At 38.2% G+C, this 14,778-nt stretch overlaps 1 protein-coding gene across 2 annotated transcripts in view; it reads right to left on the bottom strand.

Annotated features, from left to right (window-relative positions):
• Positions 1-14,778, bottom strand: part of GRIA1 (glutamate ionotropic receptor AMPA type subunit 1) — a 351,797-nt gene that overhangs the window by 166,185 nt on the left and 170,834 nt on the right. For both annotated transcript variants that reach the window (XM_043985355.1, XM_043985354.1), the window contains exon 5: positions 1,967-2,020. In XM_043985355.1, coding sequence (XP_043841290.1) covers positions 1,967-2,020 — 54 coding nt within the window. The remainder of the gene's footprint in view (positions 1-1,966; positions 2,021-14,778) is intronic.

Genomic DNA, 14,778 nt, shown 5'->3' with positions numbered 1-14,778 from the left:
ATTTAGATCAAGGAGATACAAATTATTAAATACAGTCTTTTTATCAACCTGAACCATACACGCTGTGCTTCCACTCTAACAAAAGGGTCACAGACACTATTTCATTTCCGTTCATTTAATAATAAAGTTCTCATTTTTCCTGATATGAGAAGATGTAAGGAAGGAAATAAACATTTATATAGTGTCTACTATGTGCCATGCCTCAGACACTTACTAGCTTTGTGACTCTGGGCAAATGACTTAACCTTGTTTGCCTCAGATCCTCATCTGTAAAATGGACTGGAGAAGGAAATAGCAAATCACTCTAATATCTTTGCCAAGAAAACCCCAAATAGGGTCTTGAAGAATTGGACCTACACAATGCTAAATGCTGGGGATACAAAAAGAGGCAAAAGACAGTCCCCTGATCTCAAGGAACCTACATTCTAATGGGGAAGACAACACACAAGCACCTACATACAAAACAAGCTATATAGGATGAATCAAAAATAATACAGGGAAAGCACTGGAATTAAGAGGAGTTAGGAAAAAACTTCCTGTAGAATTAGGGATTTTAGTTGGGACTTAAAGGAAGGCATTGAGGTCAAGTCAGAGTGGAAGAGGGCAAATGTTTCATATCTGTAGAACAAGAAGAGAAAATGCCTTGGAGTGAGAGATGGAGTATCTGGTTTGTAGAACAGCTAAGTGTCCAGCATCACTGGATCAAAGAGTGGAAAGATAGAAGGGGGCTAGTTTATGAATGGTTCTGGATGCCAAATAGAACATTTTGTTTTTGATCCTGGATGCAATAAGGGAGACACTGAGTTTTTTTCAAGGTGGGTAGGTTGGCATAGTTAGACTTGCACTTTAGGAAAATAACTTTGTTGGCTGAATGGAGGATGGATTGGAGTGGGAAGAGACTTGAGGCAGGCAGACTCACCAGTCCAGGCATCAGGTGATGAAGGCCTGCCTGCACTAGAGTAGTGGCAGTGTCAGGGGAGAGAAGAGGGCGAATTTGAGAGATGTTGAGAAGGTGAAATGGACAGGCCTTGTCAACAGCTTAGATATGGGGGGTGAGAGATAGTGAGCAGTCCAGGGTAACTGCTAGGCTGTGAACTGAAGGGACTGGGAGGATGCCCTCTAAAGCAATAGGGAAGGGAGGAGGGGAGAGGGTTTCAAGGAAACAATGAATTCTGGTTTTTTTTTTGTTTGTTTATGTTTTTTTTTGGGGGGGGCAATGGGGGTTAAGTGACTTGCCCAGGGTCACACAGCTAGTAAGTGTCAAGTGTCTAAGGCCCAGATTTGAACTCAGGGCTGGTGCTTTATCCACTGCGCCACCTAGCTGCCCCCATGAATTTGTTTTGAACTTATTTTTTAACATATCTTCTGGACATCCAACTGGAGATATCTAAAAGGTAGGTGGAGATAGGAGGTCAGCAGATAGTTTGGGGTAAGATAGGTAGATTTGATAATCATCAGCATAGAGATTGTAATTAAATCTATGGGAGCTTATGAGATCACCAAGTGAACTAGTATAGAAGGATAAGAGGACCCAGGATTTGGAGGCTGGAACTAAGATGGTTAATGAATAGCCATATACCAGCTCTCTCCTTTTAAGTAAGACATAGGAAGTGAAAGTTTATATATATATATATATATATATATATATATATATATATATATATATATATATATATATATATATATATATATATATATATATATAAATAACTGATAGATCTATTTATCTAATAAATATCACATATATATTAGATATGTCTCTGTCTATGTCTATATCTATATTTATGTCTATCTATAACTATATATGGTTGCCTATCACATCCATTTCAAGGACTATTGTTGGTTTAAAGGGCCTACAGACTACGACCACAATCAGGGTTGGTATTGAAAAGGAAGAGAATTGCAATTTACTTAGATATAAGTCAAGTCACTCAAGCCACACATAACCCAATGGTGTCCAACTTACCAGGTTTGCTAGGATGTAGTGGTAGCCAATCCCATTCTTTTCCATTTTTATGATCTGTGATAACAAAACAGAAGTGGGTTAGAAAAAAACCAGCATGTTCTTTTCCTTTTCTTTCCTTTCCTTTCCTTTCCTTTCCTTTCCTTTCCTTTCCTTTCCTTTCCTTTCCTTTCCTTTCCTTTCCTTTCCTTTCCTTCCCTTCCCTTCCCTTCCCTTCCCTTCCCTTCCCTTCCCTTCCCTTCCCTTCCCTTCCCTTCCCTTCCCTTCCCTTCCCTTCCCTTCCCTTCCCTTCCCTTCCCTTCCCTTCCCTTCCCTTCCCTTCCCTTTCCCTTTCCCTTTCCCTTTCCCTTTCCCTTTCCCCTCCCCTCTCCTCCCCCCCCCCAATTCTCTGTCAGATGGGGTTTCCCTATTTTACTCAGGCTGGAAGTGCAGTCACTACTCATAGACTTGATTCCACTATTGAAAGCATGGGAGCTGTGGCCTACATTGTTTCTGACCTGAGGCAGTTTTACCTCCTTAGGCAGCTTTGTGGCACTCTGCTTCTGGGGGCTTATTGTATTGGTGCCAGACTTGTTCAGGATGCTTGATTGGATCTCCTGAACTCACACAATTCACCAGACTCTGACTCACTGGTAGCAAAGGTTACAGGCATGCACCACCATGCCTATCTTATTTCTTTTTTTCTCTAATAACTATTTCTTCCATCCATTCATCCATCCATCCATCCATCCATCCATCCATTGAATCACAGAATCTCAGCTTCATGAGGAACCTCAGAGAATCTCCATTCTAATATTATTCCTAAAGTACTATCCTTGACAAAGTACTTGTCTTTGCTTGCAACTTTGAGTTCTGAAGATGAAAAAAAGTAAATCAAGGAAGGCTACTTGGTGATGGAGGCACTTGAGTTGGGTTTTGCATGGTAGGCAGTATTTTAACAATAGAGCTGGCAGGGAGGGCACTCCAAAGATAAGGGGATAAGGAGCAAAGGCACAAGTAGAAAAAGAAATGGCAGCAGGAGCTGAAGAGAAAGGGAGTTTGGCCACTTTGGGGCCTGACTGTTCATCACTGTTGCTGCCTAGGCCCTGATCCTCCAAAAGGACTGTGGTAGAGAAGTGCAGAATGACGTGGATATTCCCGGCATATGGTGCCCAGGATTAGAAGCCTCCTTCATCATATAAAACCCTCCTGTCTCCTGGCCCAATCAACCGAGGGGGCTTCACCTAGGAGAACCCATTGACAGAGGCATTTTCACACTAGAATTCTAATTTGGGGTTTGTAGCTAATTTAATCTACATGCATCTCCATCCTTGGTACTTTTCCTGTATTATGGAATGCCAATTACCTTCTGTTCCCCTAACCCCTGTGAATATGAGTCACAACTGTTTAAACAAAGACTTTTTTCTCTTCATCACCTTTGCTCTTATTCTCATCAAAGTCTAGTTTAATTCTCCACTATCCCTTACCCTTCTCTTCCTTCTCTTTCCATCATACCTCCTAGAAGCCTTGGTTTATTATTTACAAACTCCCTCTCACCCTAGAGATTTCCATCTTAAAGTGCTCATAGAAATTTGATTCCCTCCTGAAGACACCTCTTCCTTTTCCATTATTTTCAGTATTAGTTGTTCCTTTTTTTCCTGCTACCAGAGAATTTGATTTCAAATCTCATCTCTGACAATTATTACCTGAATATTCTTTGGCAAGTCATTTAACCTCCATGGCCTTCAGTCTCCTTATCTGTAAAATTAGGGGTTTGTCCTAGATGGCCTATGTGGTATCTTCCAGCTTTTTATATATGCTCTCCTTCCTGACAAAGCAGGCCAGTAGGAAAAGTTAACATACTCCTTGCTCTCTGTAAAGACTTTTAGATAGTCCTTCTGCCATTGTCACTTGTTACCTTTGAAGTTCATCCTCCCTAGGCTGTATCATACTGTCCATATTCTTGCTGCTGACATCTATCAGATTCCAAGTCATTCTTCCTCCTTTCTTTTATTTATTTTTTTAAATGAACAAGTCTTTATTTCCTTTCCTTCCCGCCTACCCTCACATTGAGATAAAAAAAAGAAAAACAAAAATCTTGTAACAAATATGCATGGTCAAACAAAACAAATTCCCACATTGGTGTCCAAAATATATGTTTCACTTGGCACCTAAGTTCATTCTCTCTCTGTCAGGAGGTGAGTAGCTTTCTTATCATGGGCTCTCTGGAATCCTAGCTGTTTTTTTTTTTCACTGATTAGAGTTGTCTTTCAGAGTTTTTTTTCTTTGTCAATGTTGTTGTTATTGTATAAATTATTCTCTTGGTTCTGCCCCTTAACCACCTCCCAACTTAGTTTCTAATTCTTTGCTAACACAAAAAGTGCTGCTATAAATATTTTTATACACATTGATCTTTTTCCTCTTCCTTTGATCTATTTGGGGTATAGGCCTCCTTCTTAATGAGTTCAAAACCTGGATTAGTCTTCCTCTCTACTCTGTTCTTTGACATCTTTAACATTCTTGTTGATTCTTCATCAAACACCATGACCACGATGTCAATCAATCTTATTTGTGCTTATGACTTTCATTTTCACTTTACATTAGTCATACACAAGAGTGGTCACACTTTAGTCTTAAGCAATAACCCCAAAGTACTCAACCGCCATGATTTTGGATTAGGATAGTACCTTATACTGATGCTTAATAAATGTTTCTTAATTAATTGACACATATTGTTTGATCCAATGCTAGCAATACAAAGCACATATTCCAAAGAGGTCAAAGATAAAAAAGAAAGCTCCTATGTATAAAAATATTGATACTAGGAATTTTGGGGGTAACCAAGAACTGGAAGGAAAGTGGGTGCCCATCAATGAGAAAATGGTTGAACAATTTGTAGTAAATGAATATAATGGACTAACATTATACCATAACAAATGATGAATATGAAGAATTCAAAGAAGTTTGGGAAGCTTCTAAAGGGATGCAAAGCAAAGCGAGCAAAATCAAGAGAAGAATTTATGGGATGATCACCATAATGTAAAAGAAGACAATACTGAAAGACATGAGTCGGGGCAGCTAGGTGGTGCAATGGATAAAGCACTGACCCTGGATTCAGGAGGACCTGAGTTCAAATCTGCCTCAGACACTTGACACTTACTAGCTGTGTGACCCTGGGCAAATCACTTAACCCTCATTGCTCCACAAAAAAAAGACATTATAATTCTAATCAGTGAAGTCTCTAATCATGACTTCAGAGGACTGGTGATGAAGCATACTTCTAATCTATTGGCAAAAAGATGGTGAAGTATAACAATGAGAAATACATTTTTATATGTGACCAATGTATTTATTTGCTCTGTTTGACTATATTTGTTTAAGGTGGAAGGGGAGTGATCTAATTGTAGGGTTAGTCACTGAACTCATCTTTCTGAGTTCAAATCTGCCCTCAAACACTTACTAGTCATGTGACCCTGGGAAAGGGGGAGGGAATAAGCATATATATATATATATATATATATATATATATATATATATATATATATATATATATATATATATATACACCTACTATGTGCCAGATACTGTGCTAAGTGTTTTAAGAATACCTTATTTGATCCTCACAACAACCTTGTAAGGTAGGTAGGTACTGTTATTGTCCCGTTCTTACAACTGGGCAAACTGAGGCTAACAAAGGTTAAGTGACTTGTACAGGGTCACATAGCAAGTAAGTGTCTGAGGCCAGATTTGACTTTAGGTCTTCCTGACTCTAGGCCTAGTGCTCCATCTACTATGCCACCCTGCTGCATTTAGGAAGCTTTCCTTCTCTAAGGTTCCGTTTTCTTATCAATTAAATGAGGAAGTTAGAACAAATTAGATAACTCAAATTTATAATGCTTTAAAATTTCCAAAGCACTTTAAATCTATTATCTCATTTGAGCCTCACAACATGCCTAGGAGGAAGGCACTACAGGTATTATTATCTCCTTTTACTGATAAAGAAACTGAGGCACAGTGGCTTTTACATTAGCTCATAGCTGGGACCTTTCAGAGGCAGAGTGTAATAGTCCTTGGGCTCTTCACTCTAGGTTCAGCACTACCCAGTATGGCATTTCGCCTTTATAACTAGAAGTTCTTTAAGGTGCTGTCTAGTATTGATGTCTTAGGATATCATCTTATACTTGTATCAGACTTTATACTTATCAAAACTTTCCTTTCCAGGGTATCATTGGATCATCATAAAAAGCCCATGAGCTAAGTAGGGCAGTTGTTATTAAAGATGAGGCAACCAAGACAGACAGGTAGGGATTTCTGCCCAGTATCTTACAAGAGGGATATTATTTGATATAATTTCATAACTTTGAAATAAACACCTAATTTGGTTTTATTATGAAATTATATAGTCATAGAATCATAGAAACTTAGACCTAGAAGAGATTTAAGAGACTAACTGCCTAATTTTGTAGATTAGGAAATGGAGGAGAGAGGAACTGGTTTATGAAAGGTCACATTAGGAACTGATGGCAATGTTGGCATGGACAGATCTTCAGATTTTAAGAAAGATTAAAGTGTGGGTTGAAAGAACATTAGGCGAGAAATGGTCAAAGGATATGAACAGGCAGTTTTCTGATGAAGAAATCAAAGCTATCTATTCCTATATGAAAAAATGCTCTAAATCACTAATGATTAGAGAGATGCAAATTAAAACAAGTCTGAGGTACCACCTGACACCTATCAGATTGGCTAAAATTACAAAAAAGGAAAATAATAAATGTTGGAGAAGCTGTGGAAGAATTGGAACACCAATGCATTGTTGGTGGAGTTGTGAACTGATCCAACCATTCTAGAGAGCAATTTGGAATTATGCCCAAAGGGTTATAAAGCTGTGCATACCCTTTGACCCAGCAATACCACTTTTAGGTCTTTTTCCCAAAGAGATAATGGAAAATGGAAAAGGATCCACATGTACAAAAATATTTATAGCTGCTCTTTATGTGGTGGCAAGGAATTGGAAGTTGAGGGGATGCCCATCAATTGGGGAATGGCTGGACAAGTTGTGGTATATGAATACAATGGAATACTATTGTGCTGTAAGAAATGATGAGCAGGAGGAGTTCAGAGAAACCTGGAGGGTCTTGCGTGGGCTGATGATGAGTGAGATGAGCAGAACCAGAAGAACATTGTACACAGTATCATCAACATTGTGTGTTGATCTACTGTGATGGACTATATTCTTCTCACCAATGCAATGGTACAGAAGAGTTCCAGGGGACTCATGATGGAAGAGGATCTCCAAATCCAGGGAAAAAAAAGAACTGTGGAGTATAGATTCTGATTGAACCATACTATTTCTTTTGTTTTTGATGCTGTTGTTTTTCTATTTTGAGGTTTTTCATCATTGCTCTGATTTTCTCTTATAACATGACTAATGCAGAAATATGTTTAATGTTATATATATATATATATATTTATATATATATATACATACACACTCACACACACACACACACACACATATATATATATATACACATATATACACACACACATACACACACACATATATATATAAACCTATATCAGATTACCTGCTGTCTAGGGGAGGGGGGAGGGAGGGGAAAAAACCTGAAATTGGAAAGCTTGTATAAACAAAAGTTGAGAACTATCTTTACATGTAACTGGAAAAAAATAAAATACTTTATTTAAAAAAATAGAAAGAACATTAGGCTTGGAGATGATAGGCCTGGTTTTGTATGTTGGCTCTCGCACTCATTACAATGATTTCTACACAAGAAGGGCCACAGGTTTTTTTTTTTATTAGCACATTTCAGGTTCTGTAAGAGTCCATAGTGTAACACATAAGTAAAAAAAAAAAAGCTAATGAAATTTTAAAAATTTACGTTAATGCTGTTTTAAGCTTCACTGAGAGAGACATAAGGTTCTAAATACCTGTGGTACCATGCTCTGTTGGACCACAACTGAAAGCATTGTGTTTAGTTCTAGGAGCCACATAGTGGAAAGGACTCTGACAAGTTGGAGAGTATTTGGAGAAGACCGAGCAGGATGGTGAATGAGTGGGGATAATGTTCAGAATTGGTTGAAGGAACTGAGTACTTTTAGCCTATGGGAAAGATGACTTCAGAGGCATATTAGCTATCTTCTAGTATTTAGGAAGCTGGTATGTGGAGGAAGGGTTTGACTTGTTCTTCATAGCCTTAGTGAGAAGAACCAGGAATTATAGTTATTTAAGTGTCTCTGTAAGTCACAGGGGAAGATTTTACTTTGATGCAAGGAAAACATTTCCTAACAGTGAGAACTACCCATGAGTGCAATGGACTGCACCAGGAGGAAGGATATTCCCTTTCACCAGAGGTCTTCAAGTAAAGGCCAGATGACTACTTGCTGGGAGCATTTTAAAGGGGCTTCCTGTATAGGTAATGATTGGACTAAGTGGCCTCTGAGGACCCTCTTGATTTCCCAATGTAGTTTGCTATGCAGGGGTGTGCTAGAGACTGCTAGTACTAGTTTTTAGGAGTTGATTATTAAATTTTCAGGATGAAAATACTTTGAAAACCTTCAAAAACACACCCCAACTTAAAGCTTGATTTATTGTTTTGTTGATTTTCTAGACTTAATAAAGTGATGCAGAATATGTTAGTAATGCACACTAATCTTTAATATGTTGTACACAAATATTTACAGGGGCTCTTTTTGTGGTGGCTAAGAACTGGAAATCAAGGGAATGCCCATCAGTTGGGGAATGGCTGAACAAGCTTTGGTATAGGATGGTGATGGAATATTATTGTGCTATAAGAAATGACAGGTAGGATGATTTCAGAAAGGCCTGGAGAGACTTGTATGAACTGATATATAGTGAAGAGAGAAGAAACAAGAGAATGTTGTGCACAGAGACAACAGTATTGTTTGATGAAGAACTGTGAATGACTTAACTATTCTCAACAGTACAATGATCTGAGACAATCTCAAAGGACTATTGATGAAACATACTATCCACTTCCAAAGAAAGAACTGATATTGATGGAACAAAGACTGAAACATGTTATTTTTCACTTTCATTTTTTTCTTTTATTCAAGTTTTCTTGTACAAAATGACTAATATGGTAATATTTTACATAATAGTGCATGTATAACCCATATCTGATTGCTTACTGCCTCAGGGAGGGAGGAGGGGAGGTAGGGAAGGAGGAATAAAAATTAGAACTCAGAACTACAAACAAAGATGTTTATTACTTTAAAAAAAATAAAGTATGTTGTACATAACATTCCCCCCACCCCCAGGACAGCTGATTGCTAAACATGTACCAGTACATCATTATACCTGTGTGACCATGAGCAAGTGGATTCACCATTCTGGGACTCAATTTCCATGTCTATAAAATGAGAAGGCTGGACTAGGAATGTCAAATTAACCTCCCACAGAATTCCCCAGTACAATGATAAACAGAGTAAAATGTAATTGGAAAATATTTAACAAAATACAGTACAATACAATACAGATAATGTTAAGTTGTGATTTTCTAAGTCAATATGCAGCCACCAGGCATTCATTTCTATTTAAGTTTGTAGTAAGTTATCTTTGGACTTGAAAACTTATAAGGTTCCTTTCAACTTTCAGTCCTTTGATTTTAATTCTTAATTCTGCTACTTATTAGCAGTAAGTCTGGGGGCAAGTCACTTCTCCTTTAGGAGCCTAAGCTTTCTTTTCATTCCTCACTGGTAAAAACGGGATAACAGCAGTGTACATAGTTCACAGGACTTTAGTTAGGGAAGCATTATATAAATCACATAGCATTATAAAAAGGCAAGCCTTTTATTCTTTTTCCTATACCCCATTGGCAAGATATCACTCCAAGATTCTCAGTGATAGCTATGATATTCAACAGGAGGCATCTATATTAGAACACTAGTCCTCACAGAGGAGATCAATAAGCCCTGCTTTTAGCTGTGTGTGATCAGAGTCAGGTCTGCCCTGGTCCCTCCATCTTCTCCTCTGCAAAATGGGGTAATATACTTAATCCACTGCTTATCTCACCAAGACTACCAAGAAAATAGAAATGCATATGAGACACACTTGAACTTTTCTTATAACTGAATAAATTTTCAGGGTTATTAAAATCCATACTCAGACATCTACTTAATTGGATGTATGTGAATAGCGGCTCACACATTTTTATAGGGGGATAATTAAATGCAGGAGCAAACAATGGATTCTCTGAAATGGAGGTTAAGGCTCTGAAATTCTAGCCCCAGGAATTCCAAACCTACTGGGATGAGAGTTTTATGGATAATTCCTCATAACTTCTTCATTTTGTTGTCACATGGTTTGATGCACTTTCAATACTGGGATATATTTATTATAAACCTTCTAATAAACACAAAGCAGTCAAATAAAAATATGCTCAGTGTGAAGCATCACATTTCCCAGTGCGAAATCTCCCCTACAGCCAGGTCCATTTTCTTTATCCCTCATTTAGCCTTCCCACCCTCGATTCTAGTGGTGAAATTGAAAGTGCTGGAAAACCAGAGGCAGGAGATCTGGGTTATTATCCAGTCCTTGCCAATGATTTGCTGTGACCTCCTCTTGGGGACTCATTTGCTTCATCTCTATGATGAAATTGGACTAGGGAATCTCTAAGGTCCTTTTGAAATCTGATGTTCTATGACCTTGGGAAATACATTAAATGGTTCTGAGCCTTTGTTTCCCCATCTGTAAAATGAGGATAATTATTCCCATCCTGTCTATTCTTCAAGTTGTTGTGAGTATCTAATGAGATAATGAATGGGAAATGCCTTAAAGTACTGTAAAAATCTGAGCTTTTAATATTAGACATGGTAAAAAAAATTTTCCTTTGGCTTTTAGTGACTGGTCTAATTTGCTTGTTCTTTTATAGCAGAGTTAGTAGAATAGAGGTCAGGTCAGCACCCTACCAATAGGACTTGGCTTATTTTCCAATATATTATGCCACATGTTAAAAATGAGTTATTATATGCAAAATACTTTCTAAACTTTAAAATGGTTTATAAATATTAACTATTATTACCATTGTAACCTGTAGAATAGTTCTGTAAACATCTGGGGTGGGGCCTATTAGTCCCATTTTATTGAGGAGGAAACTAAGGACCAGAGAAGGATTCTATACCCATGCTTCCAGAGTGAGTCAGGAGCCAGAGCCAGAAATAGGTCTCGGGCCTGCTTGTTTCCAACCCAGGACAAGACTCACAAAATCACAGCTACTGCCATATTCATGAGATTCCACTTATGATTTTACAGGGTAGCAGCCTAAACCAGCCACGTGAGCTTCTGTGGCAGATTTTGTTATTGGCTTTTTTTCTCTTTCCTATGTCCAGGAGATGATCTTTGCCAACCCATCTAGCTGTGGAGAATGAACAAGGACAACAATGATTTTCTGTGATGCTTGTTACAATGTTTTCATTATGGACTCCATTAGCTTCCTATAATCAGCGTAATTAGCACTTTATCTGAACTCACTCCTTTTCACAGATAGGATATCAAAGCATAGTATACAATATCCATGCTGGAAAGACTATTAGAATATAGATGGACTGAACATTAGATCAATATATTCCAATCTCTTCATTTTACAGATGAATCAATTGAGGCAGCAAGATGGCTTAGTGGATAGAGTAAAGGCTTAGAGTCTGAAAGATCTGAGTTCAAATCCAGCCTCAGATACTTACTAGCTGTGTGACCCTGGGCAAGTCACTTAACCTCTATTTGGTTTAATCCATTGGAGAAGGAAATGACAAACCACTCTAATATCCTTTGCCAAGAAAATTCCATGGACAGTATGGCCTCTGGACTCAGGAAGAGTCAGACATAACTGAACAACAACAAACTGAGGCATAGAGAGGGGAAATGATTTGCTAAAAGTCCTAAGCCTAATAAAGCAGATCTGAGATTAGGGCCCTAGTCTCCTTTTTCCCCTTCCTCCACCCTTCACCTCCTCTTAGTACTATTGTCACTGAACCAAGATGCCTCTAAAGTAAGAATACGCTGGGATAATACTGCCACGTTCACAATGTACTTTCCAATTTAAGTTTGTGAAGAAAACAAAAACAACTTCTTAATGTTAGTCCATAAGTAAGAATTTACTAAGCACCTACTATGTGCTCAGTACACTGTGCTAAACAATATATACTAGTGGAAATTGAGGACCTGGGCCTGAAAGTAGAAAATTTGGGATAGGGATTTCTGATTGTTTTTCCTTTTCTTATGACCAAACAAAATAACCGTAGAGTAGGAGAGGACCTTAAAGATCACCTGTGAGGCTGATTTGCTTTGAGAGCCAAGGAAAGGCCTATTCCCTCATTCGGCCTCGGTTTCTTCCTATGTAAAATGTTGTGTTTGTACTAGATAAGGTCTAAGATCCTTTGCCACTCTCACATACTATATTCTATTCATAGAGTCAGAGAGGCCTGTGGCCATGGACTGCATAAAATCTGAGGTTCTGAAATAGAATGTTTCTAGGGTTTTAGTCTAATGCCCTTACTTTACAGATAAAGAAGAAAAAAGAAGGGCAAAGAACTGGCTCAAGGTCACACAGTGTATCAATTGCAGATGTGGAAAGAGAAGAACCTAGGGCCAGGGTTCTTTGTATCATACAACAGAAACCCTTGTTTGTTCTTGCCTTATTAGATGATATGATGCCCAGAATGGTCTGTACTGCATTAACTCCTGAGAGGAAGCTGGCACCTGGAGATACAGAATCTCTAACTCCTGCAGGCTGTAAGTAGCACTGAATTGGCACAGCTGACATAAACACTATGGCTCAGTAGGACTGAGGATGGTTAATAGATCTGAGCGAGGACAAAAACAATACGCTTGATATTTACAATTTACAAAGCATTTTCTTATTCACAGAGACCCATTTTTGGACATGACCATTGTGAGGATTTGTTTTGCTTGATTATGAATATTCATTAGAAAGATTTTTTTCTTTTCCCCCTAGTGTGTGGGGGGAGGTGGAGGGGAAGGAAAAAAAAAACATGCTTATTAATTGGAAAAAGAAAATTTCATTTGAAAAAGCACCTATTTTATGAGGTAGGAAAATGGTTCAAATATTGTTATCACCATTTAACAGATGAGAAAATTGCATCTCTGAGAGGGGATGTGACTTATATGAGGCCACACACAACTAATCTGTGTCAGATCTCAATCTTCTGACTCCTGGCCCACTATTCCTTCCATGTCTCTCCTAAAATGGTCCCAATTGGTTACATATCATTGCTTAGAAATTTCTGTAAAATATAGTTTTTGCTAATTGATTTTTATAAACATGCATTATTTATCAACTTAAATAAGCTCCACCAAACATTTATTTCTCCTAGCAATAGTCCTGCTTTGTGGTCCCTTGGGAGTCTGAAGAACACAGTGTCATGGTATTTTGGCTAATGAGCAAGTGAGTTGAGGTCATTATAACCCTAAGCACAAGGCACAATTTGCTTACAGTGGGCCATGAAATCTAGTCTTTCCTTGGAAACATATTCTGTGAACTTGGAGATGAAATCTAGGCTTTCCTTAGAAACATATTCTATGAACTGGGAGAAAGGAAAGATATCTTGCAGATTTTCAGACTCATGGTGTCATTTTGGGAAAGGGACAGTACTCTGGACCTGAAGTCCCTTTGAGCTGTCACATTCTATATTCAATGTCTGCCTTCTAGGTTTAATATTCTATCATCTAAGGTCACTTCTAACCCTGACATTCTATATTCTGGGGTCCCTTAATTCCAACATTCTATGTTCTGTTTTCTAACATTCTATGTTCTAAACCGGAGCTATCAAATATCCTTAGGCAACATTCCCAAGTGCTACTTAACCTCATTAAAATGTAATTGGGACAGATTTAACAAAATAGAAATACAATAGAACACAGATGATGTTAATATATGGTTTTCAATTGTTCTAAGCTACTTTCCATTTCTAACATTCTATGTCCTATGTTACAACAATGTACTTTATGTCCTTAGACTCTTTTGTTCTATGATCTCTTCTAGCTCCAAAGCTTTGTATACTAGGTGTATAACTTGTGTCCTGACACATGAGTTTCTATTATTTATAATATGACCAGATATATGGGTTAATTTCTGGCAAGAATGAATAATTTTTATGATGCCTTTTCCCCCTATTAACTTGTGTGTGCATCTGTGTGTTTGGGGGGGATGTTGTTGTTTGTTTTTGTTATGGAGGTCTTCAGTCTAGTTCATGGATTAAACAACTTGCTCTCTACTCCAACAACCAGGGCCCTGAAACTCTCAGATCTGGCTACCTCTTAGCTAAACTGTGAAGTACCTGTATGCTTCCTGTCCTTAAGGTTTCAGACATCGTCATGGCAACAAAGTTGCTCCATAGTTGGAACTCAGTCCTCTATGCTGGGAGTTAGAGCTTAAAACATCTATGAGTCACATCCCATGACAAGTCAGTAATTGTCTGAATGCTCACTGGGACAACTAACTTTCCTTCCTATCCCTATCCTTTGACTGATCCCTAAAAATGTAGAACTTAATATTCTTACTAGTCTAACTAAAATAGGATCCTAACAGGCCTTTCCACCTCCAAACTATTTTGTCCTTTAATTCATCCTTCATACATGGTCAGTCATCTTCCCAATCGTGTAGATGTTGTTATACCACTCCTCTTGAATGGCTTCTCAGGGTTAGAAGCCTTAGCCTGTCATTCAAAGTTCTCTCAAACGTGCCCCTTCCCTAACTTATCTCATTCTGCTGTCCTCCTTGGACTCGACCCATTTTAGCCATGCTGACCATATGCTTTCCTCTGCATGCATTCGGAGCTTT

This window comes from Dromiciops gliroides, chromosome 2 (genome assembly GCF_019393635.1).
Source record: "Dromiciops gliroides isolate mDroGli1 chromosome 2, mDroGli1.pri, whole genome shotgun sequence".
Taxonomy (NCBI): Eukaryota; Metazoa; Chordata; class Mammalia; order Microbiotheria; family Microbiotheriidae; genus Dromiciops; species Dromiciops gliroides.
This window is presented reverse-complemented; position numbering and strand designations above follow the sequence as displayed.